This window comes from Nyctibius grandis, chromosome 5 (genome assembly GCF_013368605.1).
Source record: "Nyctibius grandis isolate bNycGra1 chromosome 5, bNycGra1.pri, whole genome shotgun sequence".
In the NCBI taxonomy this organism is placed as follows: domain Eukaryota; kingdom Metazoa; phylum Chordata; class Aves; order Nyctibiiformes; family Nyctibiidae; genus Nyctibius; species Nyctibius grandis.
In genome coordinates, this window is record NC_090662.1 from 44,993,883 (window position 1) to 45,016,271 (window position 22,389).

Genomic DNA, 22,389 nt, shown 5'->3' on the forward strand with positions numbered 1-22,389 from the left:
CAGTTGGAAACCTTGCATATTTTGATGGAAAACAGTAAGATGAAAATGAGAGTATCCTCCTAAGTAAAAATTACTAATATCATATGTGTCACTGATAACTTGCACACCAAAGCTGAGCGCTAACTACTTAAATATAGTCCTACACAGGCATGGAAAGGAACTACTCTGCCTATGTGCAGTATTTGTAGCTTGATAAAAAGCAAGTATTAAAATTGTGTATATGAACTCCATTACTATTTATAGTCACGTTCCAGATAGACACATTATAGGTCATCAGAGGAAAAAAAGTTCTCCTTAACAGCTCAAGTCTAAGCCAATATGAAAGCTGTATTTGCAACTAGTTTCTGGATCTGGCATCTTGCTAACAAGACGACTTCAGTAGTTACAGATTTTAATTTTTTTTTGTTCATGTGAATTACCTGCCAATACTAGAGGATGTTTCTTTGCACAGTAACATTTTCTGATATCTGCCATAGGCACACTCCCAGTTTTGTTGAAATCTAGTTTCATATAAGCCTATACAGGGAAAAAAAAAATCATATAAGCATATCAGAAAAAAGAAAAAAAAAAAGCAAGTGGAAAGATGCAAAGATCAAATATACTTAACTATCTAGCACATATTTTCAGATCTTGTGCAATGGATTACGTCAATTTACCTATTTTATGTAAGGCACCAGATACCAGAAAATTATTCTAGATTATGGAATTTCATTATTATTTTAGCTCAACAGCTTTCACATCAAATGTGGTCCCCTCATCAACTCAAAAAAAATTGTCTTCTCTCCAAAATTTCTAGCTCATCCTTAGAATCAGAAGTTAAGCTGCTTCCCTTCTGCCTCCTCCAATTACTAAGATTCCTGCGTCATTCTGACAGGCCTCAACACAGCCTCTTCAGCACTGCTAGCAGTAGCTTCATTTTCATTTCAGTTTACTCAAATACACGTGCTTGATACATAAGGTGAAGAGAGCCAGGTCCTCCATGATTAAAAGTATGAAATATGTGTCATTTTTCTGATCCTGATATCCAGATGCTACTCTATGGGCTGGTTGGTAATCAGTGTTTCATATTGCAAACAGCTCCACATCACATTATAGAGATATAACAAATGGCGTTTCAAATATAGGTAGTCTCATAAATATAATTACTCTAATTGTAGGTCTCAAAGGAGGCAAGTATTATTGCCTCTATTTCAGACACTGAGGAAAAAAACTCTGCGCACAGATACAGTGATCTTCCAAAATAAGGAAACAGATTCTGGAAGAGATAGTTTCGGGGTGCCAGATTCTTTATACACTGGACTGAACTGTAAGAATAGCACACCTATGCATAAACTCAAAATAATAAAGGAATTAATTCTAGAGTTCAAAATTCACTAATTCAACAATGGAACAGGATGCAGTCTTCTAATTTACGTTTATTTTAATAAACTGATCTGAAAGTTTTAAAAGTCAATTACCAGATGCACAATTCAAGAAACCCACCAACAAAAAAAACCCACCACCAACCAGAAGATGACAGCCAACTTGGAAGTTAGACTGCAAAACATCTACGCCTAGAATATCTGCAACAAAACTTACTTTTCTTACAAATGCTTTCCGATATTCATTCATTTCTCCAAATATGGCACGAGTAAATTCTCCATAGTCGACCTTATCACTCTTGCTATCATCAAGAATAAGCCATAAAGATTCAAAGTCCTGCAATTCAAAAACATTTTGCCAAAGTTCTTCACTATGTCCTAGAATGAAACAATTGCTATAATAGGAAACTACAGTATTCTCACAAAAAACCTACTTCCAAATCAAAACTGACTCAAGGATTTGTCAAAATAATGCAAGATATCATCAGTCACTGATGACCATAATTCACATTATTTGCAATTGTGATAGCTGTGGGCTGTTTTAAAAACATAATATATGAACCCAAGATAAAAGATAAGCAAATAGCATCATATAAATTATTTTTAAAAGGCCAAAAAAGAAACAAAATTGATTGCAATCCTACTTGTTTCTTTATGATGTAAAAAGACTGCACATTTTTACATTTATTATTTTGGGTTTGTTTTTAAGAATTTCACACAGGACTGAATGCAGAAATGCCAATATACCACAAGGGGAAAAAGAAACCTTGCAAAAAATAACTATTAAACTATAGATTTAAGCAAAGAAAGGAAGTGATTCCATAACTTAAAAGTTAGGTAATACCCATGATTACAGTTTCAGCTAGACTTACCCCTTCAGGTATTTCCAAATGGAATGCTTTTAGAGCTTCTTTAAAATCTGCCTGAGAGAGAAAACCATTTCTGTTCTTGTCTATGTGTCGGAAATACTTTCCTAAACCTGTTATAACCCGAACTCCTCTTTTACTTAATGTCTCTCTGAGCATACCTGAGGATTTAGAGAAATAAAAGACACAATGTCTACCTGGAGTTGGCCACAGGCTATGGAGCTGATATAAAAGTAAACCACAACTACTTATGATACTGCTGGTTAAAATGACACATCCATGCATCCAGGCTCCCTTATCTTTGATGAGAGAATGTCAGTTCGAAATGAAACTATTAGTTGCTTAACATTTGAGTAGAAATCATATAAAGCAGTAGCCAATATCTAACAAAACATTTAAAGAGATCACAGAAGGAAAGGAAGAATGGATATCACTCTTTATGTGCTCAGATTATAAAACTGCTTACTTCTGCTAGAATTGATTACATACCATGATTCAACATACAAAGCAATTTAGGAACACTGTTTTGGTAATACAAACACTCCATTACGGGACACACAGTTGCTCCTTCGTTGTACAAACATGTTAAATACACATGGAAACAAGAACAAATGCAAGTAATTCTGCAAAATCCTTCCAAAACGATACAGAAACAACTATTTTTACGGTAAAAATTACAGCCTTATCAAAATCTCTAGGTAGCAGGCTTACTTTAGGGATGTCTGAGTTTCTCAGCATACTCTGTTAACAGGAGTCACCTGCTATTACCATATTATATCTTTTGTTTTATAACTGTAGATACAAATCATCTGAATAGGGGGGGACAGTGAAAGAAGAAAGTTTTTTCCAGTGAAGTTCAAATTCAGACATATGTTAAAAGATGTCTTGAAGTACATACACATAACGTTCTTCCAAGCCACACCAGCAAACCTTAGACGTAGCCAGATAATTAAGAAATCACTTTGTGTCTATTACGCAAGGGAAAACATGGAATAACTAGAAGATTAAAAAATATCCCTAATTTATTATTCCAACAGTTTTTATAAATGTAAATGTCCAAGCAGATTTCAGTGACCAAAGAGTGTCTACTTAAAACAGGTTTAGCTAATGACAGTAAACAGTGGAGATTCTACAAGCTGGAAGATGTTCAGTTCAACAGTTTTTGCTGATCATAGGTTACAAAGATAATACACAGCACTGCATAAACATCTTTCCATAATTTTAAACACACAGCTATGCCTTTGTCCTAAAGACTGTAGGTAGGAACTTGGTAAAATTTAATTACCTATCCCGGAATATACTACTTAATTCTACTCACGTGTTCCAATAAGCATAATATTAAAGACTATCAAAAAACAACTTACAGAAATAATGGCCCAAAGGAGGATCTAGCACAAAATTAACTGAAGAAATGAGATTGTGTTTGTACGTTTTGCCAGTAACTTTTTAAATTTAATACCAGTTTAACACAGTATCAGCGTTATGTTTCAGCATTTTTTCCAGAGATTATGTCAACACAGAGATTAACATTTTATTGATTGCATTCACAATTATTCTGTACTGTCTCCACGATCTTCAGCCACACTGTTTATTTAAAGAAAGAGAGGAGAAAGTATTCTTACAAATGACTTATTCTGGTATCAGATTCTAATATTCTAATAAATACCTAACTTTTGTTTACGTTCATTTATAATATTACTATTGTTCTTTGCATTGAGCTGTAATGATAGAGATACAGAAATTAAAATTAAATGGGTTCTGGTAGACACAAACCTTGAATCTTCTTGACAACTTTGCTGTCATCAACCACTTGCTTGAAATGCTCTTGCTTGAATTCCATAGAAGCAGCTCTAAATAATCAAAATTAATCTTGATTGGTGAAATTACATGTAATATCACTGAATTCAAACAACTGAAGTAAAAAAACATATTGAACTTTATATTTAATTCTTATACTACCCTTATAAGCATGGTATCCAATTGCTTGAGTTTGAGATGGCACACACAAAAGTCTTTGCTGAGCTGCTAAAGATATGCAGAAATTCCTTCCTGACAATATTCCATTAGCAGCTCCTCTACTAATTCATTAATCATGGCTAATTCCTCCTTTGCGTAAAATCTCCAGAAATTTATTTCAAGACAGTCCTAATCTTCAGTTTAGGCCACTGGAAGAGTTTGTTAAAGCAACTACATTTAATTACCAACAGGAAAATAACACAAAGTAGCTATAAATCTCTCTTTAGAAGAGAAATAGCAAGGGTGTAGACCAAAATCTGGATCAGCATATCTTAGATACGATCTACGAATTATGGTTAAATTTTGTGTTTTGTCTGGCAAGTGATTCCCTTCTGAAAAGGGCTTCCCAGACACCCTCATCAGAAATTATTATAGAGGTTGATAAAAACAATACTGTGGAAGAACCTACTGGAAGACAAAAGAAAAGTCCAATAATTACTCTAATCAGAATAGGAAGGCGAAGGCAAATGCAAAAGCACTGCTGTCAGCTTTGAGCTGCTTGCTCACCAGTGCTTTGCCATGGAGTACTCCTCCTTCTGCTTTTTGAGGCCAAAGACTTGCCTCTCTGCTGTCTATTAAGACTTTTCATCTCCACTTTGGATACCTCCCATTATGAAGTCCCTAAAAGCTTGTCTGTATCAAACCACCTAAACTGGAAAGTCAACAATCACCTACAGAGGACAGCGTATTTTCTCTGAAACACATGTAAAACACGAGATTCGTGGCTTGTGACAGCAGGGCATAGCTGCTCCTGAAAACCTGCAACAGACCTTTTGGACTGTACCTGAGCAGGATTCTTTGTGAGTACAGTAACGGGTTAAGAGAAGTCAATTCAAGAGTTTTGCACCAGAGAATAGAGAGTTCAATAACACCCCCACCACTCAGGAGAAAAAGACAGACTTCACAACTTGAAATTTAGTCACTAATGGAAAGAACATAGAAAGAGAGTATAAAAAAAGAGACAATCTGTTCCACCACAGGTAGCAGAAAATCCCAAATTATAGCCCAGCGAGCAGGTCTTCATTCTGGAGCTTTCAGAGACAACATTGGATCACCTCCAGATTTCACAGGTATAAGATTAGCAACAAATGAAAGAAAAAGCTGTTTACCAGAATGATAGGCTTCTGAGATGTAAAATGTCTTACACAAGCTATCTGAAATTAAACTGTATTGGTTTTTATTTCATGGAAACGTTGCAGAGAGGGAACAATTAGCACACTAAGCATCATACAACTCTACATTTCTTTAACCAATTACATTTGAATTTACTGTTTTATGTACTGTTAGCTCACTATGGCTCCTTGGCAAAGCTTGCAGTGTAAAGGGACCTTAAAGTGAGTATTACCATAACTGAGAACAAGCTTCATGTGTCTAAACACTTGCAGAAATACAAATAAGTCAGTTAAGTTGTTCTAACAAAAGTAGTCTTTATATATTTAATGTATTTAATTGAGATTCTGTTATTGCTGTTCCTAGTCAAGAACGGAATGAAGCATCTGATATATGAGGAGAGGCTGGGATTGTTTAGCCTGGAGAAAAGAAGGCTTTGGGGATCTTATCAGTGGGTATAAATACCAGACAGGAGGCAGTAAAGAAGACTGAGCCAGTCTCTGCTTGGTGCAGCCCAGTGACAGGACAAGAGGCAGTGGGTGAAAACTGAAACACAGGAGGTTCCTTCTGAAAATCAGAAAACACTTTTGTACTGAGAGAGTGGCTGAACACTGGAATAGGTTGCTCACAGAGGTTGCAGATTCTGCACCGTTGGAAATATTAAAAAATCCAACTGGATGCAGCCCTGAACACCCTGCTGTAGTAAACCCTGTTCTGAGCAGGGGGGTTGGACTAGAGACCCTCTTGAAGTCCCTTTCTATAATTCCATGATTTTATGAAAATTTATACCTTGTAACATCTGCTATCAGCTAATACTCCTCACCAAAATTTGAGTAATCAAACTCTGACTGTATTCCAACATTGTTAAGTAACTTCCATGTTCAGGTAACACAGCAGTGCCATAAATTTTATACCAAGATTTTACTTGTGCTAAGAACCAGTATACTCACAATAAAAGCCAGAAACCCCAGAGAAAGATGTTTCATTCCCTAGACAGTTTACTTCTGTACAAGTATTGAGGTGAGAATATTAGCTACAAAAATAATGCATACTCAAAGGTTAACCATTCACCTAACCATTTGAAAAAGTTTAAGAAGTTCCCATCTTTCAGACTATGGAACAACATAATTTACTAAAACCTACTCTGAAAGAATAAGTGCAGAAATCCTGTTCCAGTTCCTGAAGTCTTCAACATGTGGCAATATCTGGGAGAATGAAGAATAAAAGTGATAGGAAGAAGAAGGAAAAAGAAAAATAAAAAGAAAGAACAGAGAGAGAAACCTCCAATCCTTCCCCTGCCTGTGTTCAAACACTTGCACTATCATTATTGATACCAGCTTTTACTATAAGCTTCACAAAAGATTCAGTGATAATGTTAATCACAAAAAAAAGCATTTTTTCCCAAATGTAGCATTTTAGTTCATCACATAAGAAAAGTTTCAGTATATGATTTATATATAAAAAATCTGACTTCAAACAAAGCAAATAAGGCAGTTTGATAATTTAATTAATTCTTATTTTAAAATTACTCCTCATTATTCTAGAAAGTTAGTGAATTACAGAACATCCACTAACATCTATTACAAATTTCTCCTAACAACAGTGTAAATATAGATTTTTTTTTTTTAGCAGTGTAAGTAATAAGATGTTAGAAACTCTTATTAAATCTTTTTTGCTTAAGGATGGAAAAGAGTTTGTAAAACAGTTAGCTGCGCTTACTTTAGAAAATCCATGGCTGCTTCATCAATACTTATCACACGAAGGGTGAGAACTGGGTTCTGCTTAACACTTTCTGGAAGGCTATGATCAACACTTCGGAAAGTTAGGTTAGCTCCCTGTTGGTAAAGCATACAATGATTTACAAATAGATCATGTATTTCGTAAAATACGTTCTGCAAGACTTTCAAGAAGTACGTTTGTTAAAAGCCTTGCTATGAAATGATGAAAAGGAGTAGCTAAGGTCAGTTAACCTTCATAAGTGAGCCTTTCTAGTACTAAATAAAAACAGCTGCAGGCTCCATGATGACACATTATCCTCTACATAGAGTTTTGTCTAGTAAGAGGGGCTACTGTTGCCTAATCTATAGCTGAGGAACATGAGACTACAGATTGTTGTTCCCTCAGCCAGGCTCTACTTTTGTATTTTTCTTCTCTCTTCAATCCTTATGGGATCCAAAACTCACCATACCACAGAAGAGAGACACAGAAGGTGCCACATTGACTCTATGAGAGCAAAGTTATCTCAGAGTAGAAGAAACCCTCCATGGTTATTTTCAATAACCTAAAATCATACTTGAGATAAACAAACAACTAAAAAGTAGCCTTCCCAAAGTTCAAATCATTCCTGCAATGTTTAACTACAAAGTTGTTATTCAAAATTACTAGATGTTACTGATAAATACTGAATAAAAACATGTTAATAGTAGTAGAGAGTAATATAGACTATAGTGCCTTCTGAGTATTACAAATTCCCCTTCCCCCCAAGCTGGGGACAGAGGATGTTTTGGTTTAGGAGAACAGGGAAGGGGAGAGAAAGAAAAGCAGCAAACTAAAAGTAAAGAATGCTGAGAAGAATAATAAAAAAAAAAGCAGTAGCTCTAACTGTAATATCCATGCAGGCTTGGGTTATAAAGCCACCAAAACTCATAAATTAGGAAGGAGACAGAGCCACTGTTATCGTGCAAATGTCTCAACCATTTGGACTTTGTGGGAGATTTGTGTATCTTAACGTCAGCCCAGAAATCCAGTTTGCAGATATGGAGATTCACAGATACAACATCATTCCAAAGAGCTATCGAACTCTGTAGCAGTACACTTTCTGGATGGCTTTAAGATGCATCTTTATTCAGAACACATTTCCATCTGCAGTTTGCAAAGATACATATGACAAGAAAAAAAAAAATCTCTAAAAAGATAGCTGCAACCTCCATACCATAGAGAAAGTAATCTTATTCATCTTGAAAACTCTTATATGGTAGCCACACGTAAATAGTTAGGATTAGGGAGGTGATTAGACAAAACACTCTAAAAACTAATGGTGCCTTCTTTTATTTTCAATACTTCATTCAAAAACGTTTTTTGCTCTAACCTTCAGATTTGCAGGAGGATGTGAAGAACTCAGTGAAAACAACTTGTACTTGAAAAATTGCTCAAGTACTTACAAACCAGGAACACTTAACCCAGTACAGAAGATGCAAATATGATTTGTAGTCACTCATCAGATTCGCTGATAGATGAAGTTTACCATTGTTTCAAAAGCTCTCTCTAAACAGCTAGTGGTAAACATTTCCAAACTTTTTAACCTGCAATTTCCTCATGTTTAAAAAAATATTCAGTCATTGCCTCGTGTCAAAAATGCCAGCAGACCTTGCAAAAATTATTAATTTTTAACCAGTACTTTGGTCTATTTCACCTTCAGGACTCTCCTTCCCGAGTTGTTCATTTTGCCTACCAGAAGGTCTACACTGCCTGCAGTCTTGTGCCCTCTGGTGTGAAAATTACAAACTACAGCCTAATCTGAAGCCAAAAATGGGATCTCTAAAACATGGACAGCAAAATAATCTAGACTCCTGAAAATCCTCGCAGCTAAACTGAGGAAGTGTGGTCTGGATGATCGGGTAGTGAGGTGGATTGTGAACTGGCTGAAGGAAAGAAGCCAGAGAGTGGTGGTCAATGGGACAGAGTCCAGTTGGAGGCCTGTGTCTAGCGGAGTCCCTCAAGGGTCGGTACTGGGACCAGTTCTATTCAATATATTCATTAATGACTTGGATGAGGGAATAGAGTGCACTGTCAGCAAGTTCGCTGATGACACCAAACTGGGAGGAGTGGCTGACACACGGGAAGCTGCGCAGCCATTCAGAGAGACCTGGACAGGCTGGAGAGTTGGGCGGGGAGAAATTTAATGAAATATAACAAGGGCAAGTGTAGAGTCCTGCATCTGGGCAAGAACAACCCCATGTACCAGTACAAGTTGGGGACAGAGCTGTTGGAGAGCAGCGTAGGGGAAAAGGACCTGGGGGTCCTAGTGGACAGCAGGATGACCATGAGCCAGCAGTGTGTCCTTGTGGCCAAGAAGGCCAATGGCATCCTGGGGTGTATTAGAAGGGGTGTGGTTAGCAGGTCAAGAGAGGTTCTCCTCCCCCTCTACTCTGCCCTGGTGAGGCCGCGTCTGGAATATTGTGTCCAGTTCTGGGCCCCTCAGTTCAAGAAGGACAGGGAACTGCTAGAGAGCGTCCAGCGCAGAGCCACGAAGATGATTAAGGGAGTGGAACATCTCCCTTATGAGGAGAGGCTGAGGGAGCTGGGTCTCTTTAGCTTAGAGAAGAGGAGACTGAGGGGTGACCTCATTAATGTTTATAAATATGTAAAGGGCAAGTGTCATGAGGATGGAGCCAGGCTCTTCTCAGTGACATCCCTTGACAGGACAAGGGGCAATGGGTGCAAGCTGGAACACAGGAGGTTCCACATAAATATGAGGAAAAACTTCTTTACGGTGAGGGTGACCGAACACTGGAACAGGCTGCCCAGAGAGGCTGTGGAGTCTCCTTCTCTGGAGACATTCAAAACCCGCCCAGATGCGTTCCTGTGTGATATGGTCTAGGTAATCCTGCTCCGGCAGGGGGATTGGACTAGATGATCTTTCGAGGTCCCTTCCAATCCCTAACATTCTGTGATTCTGTGAAATCTTTAATTCGAAAAACGTTACTGAAGGGAAAGACACTTGGTCTTCCCTGAAAGCTAGATCACAATTTTCAACTCGAATATCTAAATATTACTTCCAAATCACCAATAAAATTGCCTTACATTCAGCAGAAGAATACTTACAATATAGAAGTCACTAAGATCATAAGCTTTTCCCTTCTTTTGTCCACGTTGATGTTGATAAACTCCCTTCTGAATGAAAGGCAAGGCTTTTGTTCTGTGAAATAATTTAAAACTGATAGCAAACCAATTAAATTTATTTAAGTTTCTTAGATACAGTATCAGGTATTTTCTAAAACCTTTTTAAAAAGAAGTAACTTATCCTACCTATTTTTTCCAAACTGTCGAAATTCATACACTGTAAGGGATCTGTCACATGCAAAGAAAAATCCAATCAACTCTCTGGAAGCATCGCGACCATTTCTAGAATGAAAATTGAAAAGCACCTTTATGTTTTTGCACCTATATAAATCCAATTCAACCCAAATACAAATAACATTTTTATTTTGGAATATGCATTTTATTTCCAATGTTGCATATTGTACGATCTTTTTCTTTGAAAGAGGTATCTGACTATTTTCTCTAAACAACCATGGAATTCAACTTCTGGATTTGGACACATATTTTAATGCAATATTCCATTCTCCATAACGTCAAAAACACCTTTCAAGGCTTCATGTTTTAGTATACCAATGTAATTTTCATTCATTAGCTAAAGGATAACTTACACTAGGACTACTGCATTCATTATGGTATATGAAGCTATGGTATGTGAACCTATGTGGCTGAATTCTCAGCTACACCTAACAAGTATACAGCTCACTGCTTCAGAAAAGCACCACTTTCAGAGCTGAAAAATATGTTTATGTCACTGCTACTCAATTCAGAGCAGTTTCAAAGATGGCCTAAACCTGCAAGTTTAATACGTAAGGAGCTACAAACAAGACACAACGCCATCCTTTCCATCCACAGTGGTTGCCACATACTAAGACAAGGCTAAAATAATTTTTCATTAGCTGAGGTGCAACGGCTAAGAGCACTATTTTACGCAGCCCCTGTGCTAACTGTCCTGCACAGAGCTACAGGTATGATGGTAACATGTTACTTATGCACTGTACAATGGGACTGTAAAGCCACTATTCATCAGCCATGTCAAAATTTGTATTATACATGTATGCATATACATACCCACACAACATATACTTTTTTCCTGAACACAGGGAGCAGAAACATTCAGTGCCATTAATGATTTCAAGAGGGTAAAGATCATCATTCATAAATTCATAGAATTGAAAAGCTTCACAAAATTTGTGATTACCTCGATATAATCCTGCTATCAAAGCGTAGCTTATTAGAGAGCATGTTTTCAGTTAATCCTGATTTGGTCCTTATTCTGTGAAAATAATGCAGCATGTTAATGATACCTATATGCTCACAGAGAAATGTTACATAAAAGTCAACTGTTTCAAAAGAGCAAAAAATGTGAAATACGGTATCCTTGGCAACTGGCTGAGGAGATGATCCCTCACAGTTGAATTAGAAAGCAACTCGGAGTTGTAATTTGGAAGGTGTTCTGTAATTAGATAATATGAGAGTATGTTCACAGAAGGCATAGATATGAATGGGGTATTTTGTTTACATACACCTATATAAAGAATTAAACCTCTACCACTCACGATACTTCCACAAATCAATGTGTTTTCTTGCAAAAAATGCCCAGGTCAGGGCTTCTTTACCCACCTAGACATCTGATATTGGCCATATTACTAGTTCCAGAAATGAAGATTTGTCCACATGATGGGTGTAAGAGATTGAGACTGTTTTTGTTGCCTTTTTTTTTTTAAGAATACCAAGATGACATTTGTTAAGAAAGACTTTAGAGCAGGATGTTAAAAGGCACAAAGCAGAGATGTTTGCCTGCCTGTTGAGAAAGATTAACAGAAAAAAACTTGGACCTGCAGATTCATTTCATGGATCACAGTGTTTTCTCAGTTTTTCTTAAGCTCTTGGAGTTACTATTCCAATGCTTACAGGCCAGGAATGACATTTAAATGCCAATATAGTTAATTATTGCAGCAGAAACCAAAACACGAAAGAAAAGTATGATTATATTGTGAAGATCTACATTAGCGTTTACGGATGCATATTTATGCAATTTTATGTACCTCAGGATAGGTATCTCTAAAAGGATATGACAAGATTGCAAGCATTCAACATCTCAGAAAAGGCTGGCAAAACCCTGTGATGATATATCAATATAAACTTAAGAGTGTTCTCCTGGGTTTTATAAATTTTATTAATCAATCATTATACACAGAGAATCCACATAAAAAGGTCCCACTAGGCAATTATAAGCATGGGGAGGCTCCAAAAAAGGCCTCACATGAAGCTGGTGGATCCAAGCCAGAAATAAAACATCTGGAAAGGCAAACAGACTTGGCAGAGCCCAAAATAATAAAAAATACAGCAGAAAATGTATTTCTAAAAAAATGACCGCTAGAGAAAACTTACATCGTTTCATGCAGCATTCTTTTTCTAAGACGCATTGGTGCTGTCCCAAGTCCTGGAAGTCCTTGAGATTCCTTGTAAACATCAGCACGCGTGGATTGCTCTGGGTCACTTATAACAGCTCTGACCAGAAAGAGCAGGGAGAAGCCCTCTGACTATTAATAAGTTAGAATTTCAGATCTTACATATTCTTAGTCAGGAAAGAAAACACCCAAGAGTAACACAGCAATAAAATCTTGTAGTTATCCATTAAGCTTGCATAAATTTGTGGGCTTTTTTGTTTGTTTGTTTTTACAAATTCTGCAGTCTATTACTCAAAATCAAACATATGTAATAATATTCTGGCAGTGCATTACTATGTAGTAACTTTATATGTATACATGTATTATTTAAAGTATATTTTATATATGTATATATAAAATAAATCGTAGGATTACAAAGGGGTTTTTTTTTCCTCATTTCCACTATTTCTGTAAATATGCCATCAGTGATATTCTTTATCCATGTCTCTCTCCAAAATCAGTGACAGCAGTTATTAGTACTGGCCAGTGACATCATCCAACAAAAGGATTGGCACTTCCTCTCCCAAAGCACTGACTACACAGCCCATAGGATCTCAAAGTCCCATCAAGCAGATAAGAAACAGATGAACTGGTTTCTGAACATTTTTATATTCTCTGTATCAGTTTAAAAAGTAAACAAAAGACAACACCCTTTAAAAATAAATAAGATTCTTTTTTCCTTCTGATTATGAACCATTTCAATAATGTAAATAATTTTGCACGGCTAATAGAGTTTTATAAACTTGCTCTCTGATCTATGCAGATCCATCTTTGCACACATCGGTTACACTGATTTAACTGCAAGATTGTCTCTATTTAAAAAAAAATTAAAAAATCAAACCACCTTTGTATTTCCTTTTATAGATTTTTTTCATGCAATAGTTTTGAGCTAATCTTCCGCGATTAACATCTTGCTCTCTGACACCAATTTGTTTGGCAGTACTGGCACAGTTATATTTGGAACATAAACAGAGAGATTTTTTAAATTAAAAGTTCATCTTGATGCAGCTGCAGCACTACTGAATATTATTTTGACATTGTGAACAGAAGGGTTCAGAGTAGGAGAAAGAATACATGGAAAAAATAAGGCAAAACAACTGAAGGAGGTTAAGCACAGAATGAACATCCGTGATCCAAGATGCACAAGCCTGTTTCTTTAATCCAACATCAGTAAAACTGAAACACTTCAACACAACCGATGCATTTTTAAGATAATCTCTGTAATCATCTGCTTTACTTATATCTTTGTAGAGATATGATATGGGACAAGCATTTCCTTGAAAACTGGGAATTTCTGCACTGAACACTTCCATATTTTTAATCCTGCTACGACACTTGGAATTTAACATTGTGTTTCATGACAATCGTGTTTCCTTCATGCAACTTTCTTGATATCTCAGCTTTTAAATAGTGTAAAAGCATTAATAGACTTTAAAACAATATTGGTCATTTAAACTGCAGTTGAAATGGAAAATAAAAATAAAACAGTGAAGTGCAACAACATTTCAACCTCAAAGTCTTAAGACCTGATGGGCTGTAACATCAGTACAGATGACTACAGAGATTGTAAACTAAGCACAGAACACAATGTACTGTAGACCTACCCACAGATGATTTTTAGCAAGTCAACATGAAACTATGTTAAAGTAGCTTGCATCATCCTATATTGCCATACCAGACAACTTGGATAAAGCCCTGAATTATTAAAGCATGCTTAAAAATAAGAACAAGTTTATGGGAATAATAACAATAATAAGGAAAGATGTTTTTCCTATACTCATCTTTACCTGTAAGTTACTTTTTTCCCCCTTAACATCTAATGGGATCTTTCTACATAGAAGCAGTGCTTTCTTGGAGCTAAAGGGATAGCAACGAAGTTAAGAGAGCCTTCCTGTACCACCTTGATCAACTTGATTCATCATTGTGTCTTTTTTTCCTACCTGCCCAACATTGGTATAATACTCCTTTATGCCTGAAAGATGTTGTATCAGTATTAATAAAGGAATATTAATAGAGTTAAGATTCTTAGAAAAGACAATAAATACTGAAGAAGGGTAATCTGTAACAGCAGGCATCCATATATTTTGCTGAGGTGCAAGAAGGTTATTTCTGACAACTAGTGCTATTGTAAAGCCCTTAAATTAGGTTCAAGTATAAAATTAAAAATTATTCTCAGAAAAAAATGAAGTTACATATAACACTTTAAACTGATCTTTTAAGTTAAATTAAAAAGAATTTTCATTTAAAGGATTTTTGCAAACAGTAACACTACGCAAGACTTGGAACAAGATGATCAAAACACCTCTGAGGCAAGAAAAGCCACACACTCACAGATCTAAACTCTTCTGTAGGGAAAACTGTAATTTTACATTATAAATTCACTTACCTAGATAATTGATCCACCATCACTTGTTCTACTACAGCCTGTTTTCTTCTCTCTGCAGCAACATCCTCCTGCAACAAAAAAACTGACTGAAAGCAAATGAAATATATAACACCAGACACTTCAAATAATAAATTACCCTTTCAGATAGCATTCAGAGGTCACAGTCTTACCAATGTCACAATTAATCTTTTTTTTCCATCTTTTTTAATAGAGTTATATTTGCATAACAAATAATACTCTCTGCTACACACTCAAATTGTCTATGCATATTAGCTGTTAATAAATATGAGAATTCTAGTATTTCTGTTGACACACAGCATCCTTATCTCTGTATTGTTTCCAATAAATTCTGTAAGTACAATACAGCCTGAGGAAACTCACATTATTCCAGGTTTCATGGTTGACACAGATTCCAACTCAGAGAACGAAACTTTACCTCCAGCAACATTTTAGTCAAAAAAAATTCTTATAAGACTTAGTCTCAATGCACAATTCTTATTTGCTGCATGGCACAATAATTTACTGCTGAGTCAGGCCAATCTGAAAAACCTTTCAGGAAAGATCATCCTAAGGGGGAAGGGGATTTAACATGATCTTATTATTTTTTATTAGAGTAGCACTGAATCATAACCTTGTGCCATTCACTGTAAAGTGCTCAAGCGTTGATCATCACTTGTTTCACAGAAAGAGAAACCAAAGCACAAAAGGATGTGCCAGGACAGCATGGAGGCTGCTGGCAACAATCAGGCCCCAGCACCTCTCTTCGTTTGATCTTCCAGATTTCTGAACTTTTTCACTGCACTTAAATTTGCCTTTTTTCCCAAAAAAATAATTTTTATATATGAGAAAACAGAGAATATTGTTACTGAGGGGGTTTATGCAACCTTTTTGATAACTTTGTAGGTATTCTGAAACTGAAGAATGAAGATATTTTTCTGATTGGTTATTTTTTCTACACAATTCTTGTGTGCAAATCAAATTCTAGATAGATCAAGCCTTCCCACAGCTGAAGAAGAACCGAAAGTTGGTTCCCAGACACCAGGTAACTGTAAGGGATAATCCTTAATTCCACAGAGATGTTATAGGTATGATGCACAACCTTCAAGTAAATACTGATTGGCACTAGCCAAAAAAAAAAAAAAAACAAAAACAAAAAACACACAACAAACCAAAAAAACCCAAATAAATAATGTAACACCAGACCAGCTGGTGTTTCTTTTGCACTGATTTTAAGCCTTAAAAGATTTCTGAATTATAGGAGATAGGGGGCTTTTTAGTTTGCTTTTGTATTTCACTTTTGCACCTATCAGAACTACAGGGTGCTTTATTCCAAGTTATTGAATCTTTGCACATTAACTTTTTCAAGAGATGTATTAAAAAGTATTATGTAAAGGAGGACACAGTGATAATAAAGAGCAGTGTTTGTTGAAACACAACATATTCCATGGATCCTGGCTTACAGAGCCAAACCAGATAGCATGCTGAAAAGAACCTGATTTTAAAAAAACCTTACACCTTGAATTTCAATTAATACTAGCTCACTAAATGTACTCTTCCAGGGAACATCTTCCATTCAGCTCTTAGACAAAAGCTCTACTATGAACTTACAAAATTTCTGAGGCAAACGTTGAACTTGTAGCAGCTCTCACTGGTTAAAAAGTAGTAACTCTTGTGCACAAAATATGATTATTCAGAGAAAACCAACCTTCTTCCAAAAAAACCTGAATATTATATATAGCATCTATTGGCAATCACACATGTACTACAATCTGTCTTGAATAAGGGAACTTTCATCCCAAACTACAACAAAATTAAGATAAATTCTACTTCAAGATTAGAGTTTTTAGTAATGATTACAGTAAGAGGAAATTTTAACATTCTGTATACTTAAGCAAATTTTTAAAGCACCTTAAAATCAAATGCCAACAATTGATGCAATGGAATATATATACCCAATGGAATTAATATGAATGCAGTTACTAATTCCAATTTTTTCCAGTATTCCTACCACTATCAGAGACCTGAGAGAACCCAATAGATGCTCCTAGGAAGAGACAGCCAGCGTGTGCAACCATGAGTGCTAATCAATAACAAAAGGGCTTCTAAAAGGTCCCTGTGACACCTTGCTCAGACACCTGCTGGCTTCCTTTTAAAGCACGCCAGCTGCAGTGTACGTGTTACTTTGTGGTCCTGCACTGCTCCCTTTCTCAGTGTTTTCAGCTTATTTGATTTAGCATTAAGTAGTTACTCTAATGATACTTCAAAAATTTTTCCATTATCTTCACCCTACAGTACAGATTTTAAAATTTATTTTAAAAATAACAAACAGGAGGTACTTCAAGGTCTTCAGAAAAGTACTTTCTGAAAATATTTTCTTATCATGAAAATGAAAAGTGACCTCAGTAGTGCAATATCTGCATTCACTTTGACAAGACTAGAAATCAAATAAATGTTTGCAATGATGCAAAATTCAGTGCACAGTGATGACCAAACAAAATAAATTAAAATTATAATTTACTTTTACAATCTCATAAAATTTCTCATGGCTTAGTGTTCCATGAGAAAGTTAAAATGCTAACTCTCTTAGCAATACCTTCAAAAACCAGTTATGAAAGCCATCACTGCATATGCAAATACTGAATCATGCAATATCAAATCTCAAGGTTCTTCATCATTTTAAATAATCCTAAATTCAAAGCTTAGCCTTAGATGGGCAAGAATCCTATTGTTCAGTTCTAAAAAGAGTAAAAATCATGTCTATGTAAGAAATCAAATAAACATATTGGGTATGTCCACATAAGAAAAGTTTTAATTCCCCTCTACGCATGCTAGTGAGGCCATACTTGTTTCCACTTTTCAGGGCTCCCTCCTTCCCAAGATCAACAGGGATAAGAGGAACCTGGAAAGGATCTGACAGAGGATCGGAGCCAAAGCAACTGAAAGAAAAGGCTAAGGGAACTTGGGTTTGTTTAGTTTGCAGAAGCAGTAGCTAGGAGGCCTTCTGAAAACATCCGACAACCAAAGAGAAGTTACAAAGACGACAGAACCAAACTTTTTTTGACAGCAGACAGTAGTATAACAGGAGGCGAAGGTTATGCACTAAGCCTTGGGAGGCTTGGTATGGATAATAGGAAGAACTTCTTCACAAGGAGAGTAGTGTATCACAGGAAGATGTTGCCTAGAGATGCTGTAGAAACTCCATCCTTGGAGCTTGAAGACTCAGCCAAAGCCATGGCTGAACCAATCTAATACCAGCAGCAGAGCCCATACAGATTACAAAACCAGTTCTCATCACATACTCCATTTCAGGAGTTAATGAGGGAAAACAGCCTGTTTACTCCAGAAAAAAGTCAGAGTAAGAGCTGATGGAATCATGGAATCCATGCATCTTGGAATACAGGCTCAGGTACAAGCTACAGACCAGAGGAAATGTAACACTGTACTCAGGTTCTCTCAACTGACTCAGTTAATCTTAGCTGTATGTATATATTTTTATTTATTATTCATAATTTGCATTTGCATTTATATACTTTACTGCATAAAATACAAGCACTGCAGATAAGATTAAAAAAAATGCTCACTGGATTGCTCAATTCAGCTCCCATTGAAACAGATGTTTAAACTCCCATGATTTCAATGCATGCAATTACATGCTAGGACTAAATTACCAAAGGCCTAACTTATGTTGAACATCTGGGAAGTCATTCTACAAGTTTAGACACTCAACAGCATACTACCAGCCAAAATACTTACGGCTTCTGATTTCCTTGTACTGTGCCGCATATTATAGGGCTTGCTTGTGTAGCATTGTTGCAGGAGAGCTTTCTCATCAAGAGCAGTAAGACCATCATTATGTCCATCTTCAAGCTGTGCACCCTATAAAAAAATACATTCTTTTCCTAAATCAAATTTAATTAACTGTTAAAAAAAATCAAACAAACAAAAAAACCCACAAAACACATTTTCCTCCACAATTTATTTAAAAGTATTTTTCCGTCTTCTTTATTTTTTAAAGTGTTTACTTCTTCCACTTCCTGCTAATTAGAAAAAGTAAAGAATTTTTTTAAGCCTAGCTTTCTACAGAAACTGAACTTACAAATCTTGCTCTCTAGTCTTTCCTTATAGATTTTGAATACTTACCAGCTTTCAACCACATTAATATTAAAAAAAAATCTGAAAAATACTGTGTTCCTACAAGCTTTGTGAAATAGCAGCAGCAAGTCGGAGAAGGCAGACGGTTAGTACCTCTCTGAAGAAGAGAAGAGCTCATCCTTTCTCTGTTCTGCTCCACAACAGCCAAGAGAAAGCAGCAGGTTTGCCATTATGCATATAGCTCAAAGTTCACTATTGCAGAGATCCTGCTTTTTGACCACCAAAGAAGTTAAATACAGTCTAGACAAGGAAAAGCCAAAGCATACTGCTGAACCAGATCTAACAGACTTGTACATCAGTCCGAGGGTATTACGGAAATATCTCTTACATGGAGGATGTGAAGAAAACTGACAAAGGAGACTGTGTTTAGAGAAGTTAGGAAGGAGGGAACATGAGGAACAAATCAAAAGAGTAGGTTTTGTTAGCTGTGCTCCTCTAGGAGCAGCTTCTTTTCAGAGAAAAAAAAGTTATTACAAGTTCCACTAATCAGATAAAATAGTAAGTACCTTGAAATGTAAAGAGGTTTTGATTTATTAATTTAATCAGGTAGTGATAATGTCTAACACAGAAAATTGCTCTGCTATACATTATATTAAAATCTGTCATAAGAACTGACACACAAAGCTTCTAGTGCTTAGCAAGTATCTTTCCGGAAGCCCAAATTACCAGAATAAGCCAGTCTTGCTTTTTCTCTCTCAGTATACACTTGCCACCTATTTCTTCAGTTTCAGATTAACTTGTCTGCTCCTGTGAATACCATTTTGATGGGCTTGCAGTATAGCATATAAAGGAGTCACTCCTCAGAAAACAGATAACATGATGTCAGGCTAGTACATAAGAGAGGTATTGTAAAAAAAAACCAAAAAACAAAAAACACACCAACAAACAAAAAGTAATACTACTACAAATCCCCAGAACTGACAACCTTAACTGCCACCAAACATAAACTTAACAAAACAACAGAATTGTTTTTTTTCACTCAAGTCTTTTAACTCACAGAATGTTTACTTATAGGTACTTGCAGGTTCTCCAAGTTTTATCTGAACACTAGAAGAGTGACTGTAAGAGGAGAAAGCCCCCTTAAAACTATCAACAATATGTGTAAAACAATAACAACAAGTTGTGAAACATAATGTGTCTTATGTAAGACCTTTCCTCTTCGTTCTACTGAACATTAAGCAAGTAAAAATCAGGAAAACTCTTCTCTGAAAAGCAATGAGCACAATATGTTCCCTCAACATCTACATAGCTAACTTTTCATTAAGATTCTTAAATGGTGATCTACCCTCAGCATAGTCTAGCATTCGATCAGTCCTCACAACTGTTCCTTACTTTTGTTTCCTGTCCCCTTACACCTACAATGATGTATCTTGCTCTGTGCAGCCACTCTTCTCCACTATCTCTTCCAGAACAAGAGGAAAGTTTGCTTTTTTCACCTTTGTTTTCCAATTTCTCTCCACTGCTCTTCCCTTGTTGGCATCTTAGTTTTAATTTAAAAACACAAAAGAAAACTGGCAGAATTAATACAGCTTGAAGTCCAACTGTGCAGTGCAACAGTACTGGATCTTATACAATGTCAAAGCAAGAAGTACAGATAATATCCTTCATTATTTTAACTCCATATTCCCCTTCCATTTTCAGTGTTAATAGTTCTCTAAGGTACAGATTACATCTTTCACTCCTCCTTTTTTAAGTCCTGTATACAGTCATAATTGAATAGAATAATAATTAAAATACTTCTATATTTAAAAAATAAAAAAGCTTGAATGCATTTCTATATTTGGAAGTAACATTTTACCAAGATCTTCCTGCTGTCTCTCATCTTTTTAGGCTGCAAACTCTTCCCTATCAATCATGCTAACCTTCATCCTCAGGCTAGAGGTGAACTATGAGGGGAAATGTTACATTTCTTATCAGAGAAATCAAGCATACTTAGATTCTCAGAGCACCTCCATTTCTCACTCTGGAACAACTGAAACAAGCTTCCTACATTTTATTTCCTTATTTCAGCATTAGATGCTGAAATTACACATATTTATTGCTTTATAATAAAAACATGGAAGAAATTAATTACACACACATGCAAACCTCTCCAAACACTGTAATGAAATACCAACGCACATTTGCTATTTAAAAATGCAATTAATTCTTTGCCAGCTACCTTTATTGAAGCTTCTGCAAACTGCAGGTGGTCTTTTTTCTTTTCTGCAATTCTCTGAGAATACTGCTTATATTCTTGCTTCATATCTGCTTCATACTGACGATACTTCAGTTTATATTTGCCTGTTGGGGATGGCAGATTTTCTGGTATTGTCTTCTGCTCCAAATCAGAACGCTAAAGCAAAGAATAATCAATATAAAAGCCTCTGCTTGATCTATTGAATGAGAACAGAATTATTATAATTCCCATCCAGTAAAACTTCTGGAACTTCTTGACACTATGCTTCACAGTAAGAAAAAATGCAAACATGACTGCATATTCAGGCTTAATTTTCATTGAGTTCTTCATATTCTGTCATTTTTTAATCTAAAAATTACAGAGACAAATGGTTTTATACCACTTTTAAAGAGAGAAGCCAAGATTCACTGGTTCTGTCCTATAAGGTAATGTTACAGATCACTAAAACAGGAATTCTGATATTTGATTTTGGATGGCTGAAAATGGGCTGATGGATTTTTTCAGTCAGAAGTTCTAATATTCTTGGATGACAGATAAGTATTAGTACTGGGACTTCCTTCCCTAGAACATCAGCTGAAAAGACTTTGAAGCCAGCTAAGTACCTTCCTAACTTTACATCCATTTCAGTGTTCTACACAACAGAGGCTGTATCAGTAGAAACAGCAGCAATGACAGAAGGCCAAGGTTCCATTCTTTCTCTCCCTGAATAACTATGTTCAATGTTTAAGTGATATTCCTGCAACGCTAAGAAAAATAAGACGGCCTTATCTAGCATCTCTACTTGACACATCTCCTCTTGCAATAGCAGTGTAACAGTCCTGTTCTAGAAAATAATTTCTCAAAAACCCGAAAGATTTATGTTCTTGAAAGCGCAGTTTTCTCTTTCAAAAGAGGATCCACATCCTTTCACTGGTTAATTCCTGAATGATAAGACTATATTTAAATTATTATTCCAAAAGTGACCTATTTTGGGAAGATTTACTTACATAGTCTGTTATTGAAGGAGCCGGAATATATCTTGCTAAAGGAATGTTCAGTCAGGGCCCCA

General features: G+C 36.0%; 1 protein-coding gene across 1 annotated transcript in view; it reads right to left on the reverse strand.

Annotated features, from left to right (window-relative positions):
* The window catches only part of CAPS2 (calcyphosine 2), a 33,912-nt gene that overhangs the window by 1,045 nt on the left and 10,478 nt on the right, over positions 1-22,389 (reverse strand). The window contains exons 6-17 of the mRNA XM_068401430.1: positions 21,324-21,497; positions 18,764-18,886; positions 15,011-15,078; positions 12,566-12,685; positions 11,373-11,447; positions 10,382-10,477; positions 10,178-10,271; positions 7,073-7,188; positions 4,001-4,077; positions 2,234-2,388; positions 1,579-1,698; positions 420-516 (exon numbers count right to left, since the gene is read on the reverse strand). Coding sequence (XP_068257531.1) covers positions 420-516; positions 1,579-1,698; positions 2,234-2,388; positions 4,001-4,077; positions 7,073-7,188; positions 10,178-10,271; positions 10,382-10,477; positions 11,373-11,447; positions 12,566-12,685; positions 15,011-15,078; positions 18,764-18,886; positions 21,324-21,497 — 1,315 coding nt within the window. The remainder of the gene's footprint in view (positions 1-419; positions 517-1,578; positions 1,699-2,233; positions 2,389-4,000; positions 4,078-7,072; positions 7,189-10,177; positions 10,272-10,381; positions 10,478-11,372; positions 11,448-12,565; positions 12,686-15,010; positions 15,079-18,763; positions 18,887-21,323; positions 21,498-22,389) is intronic.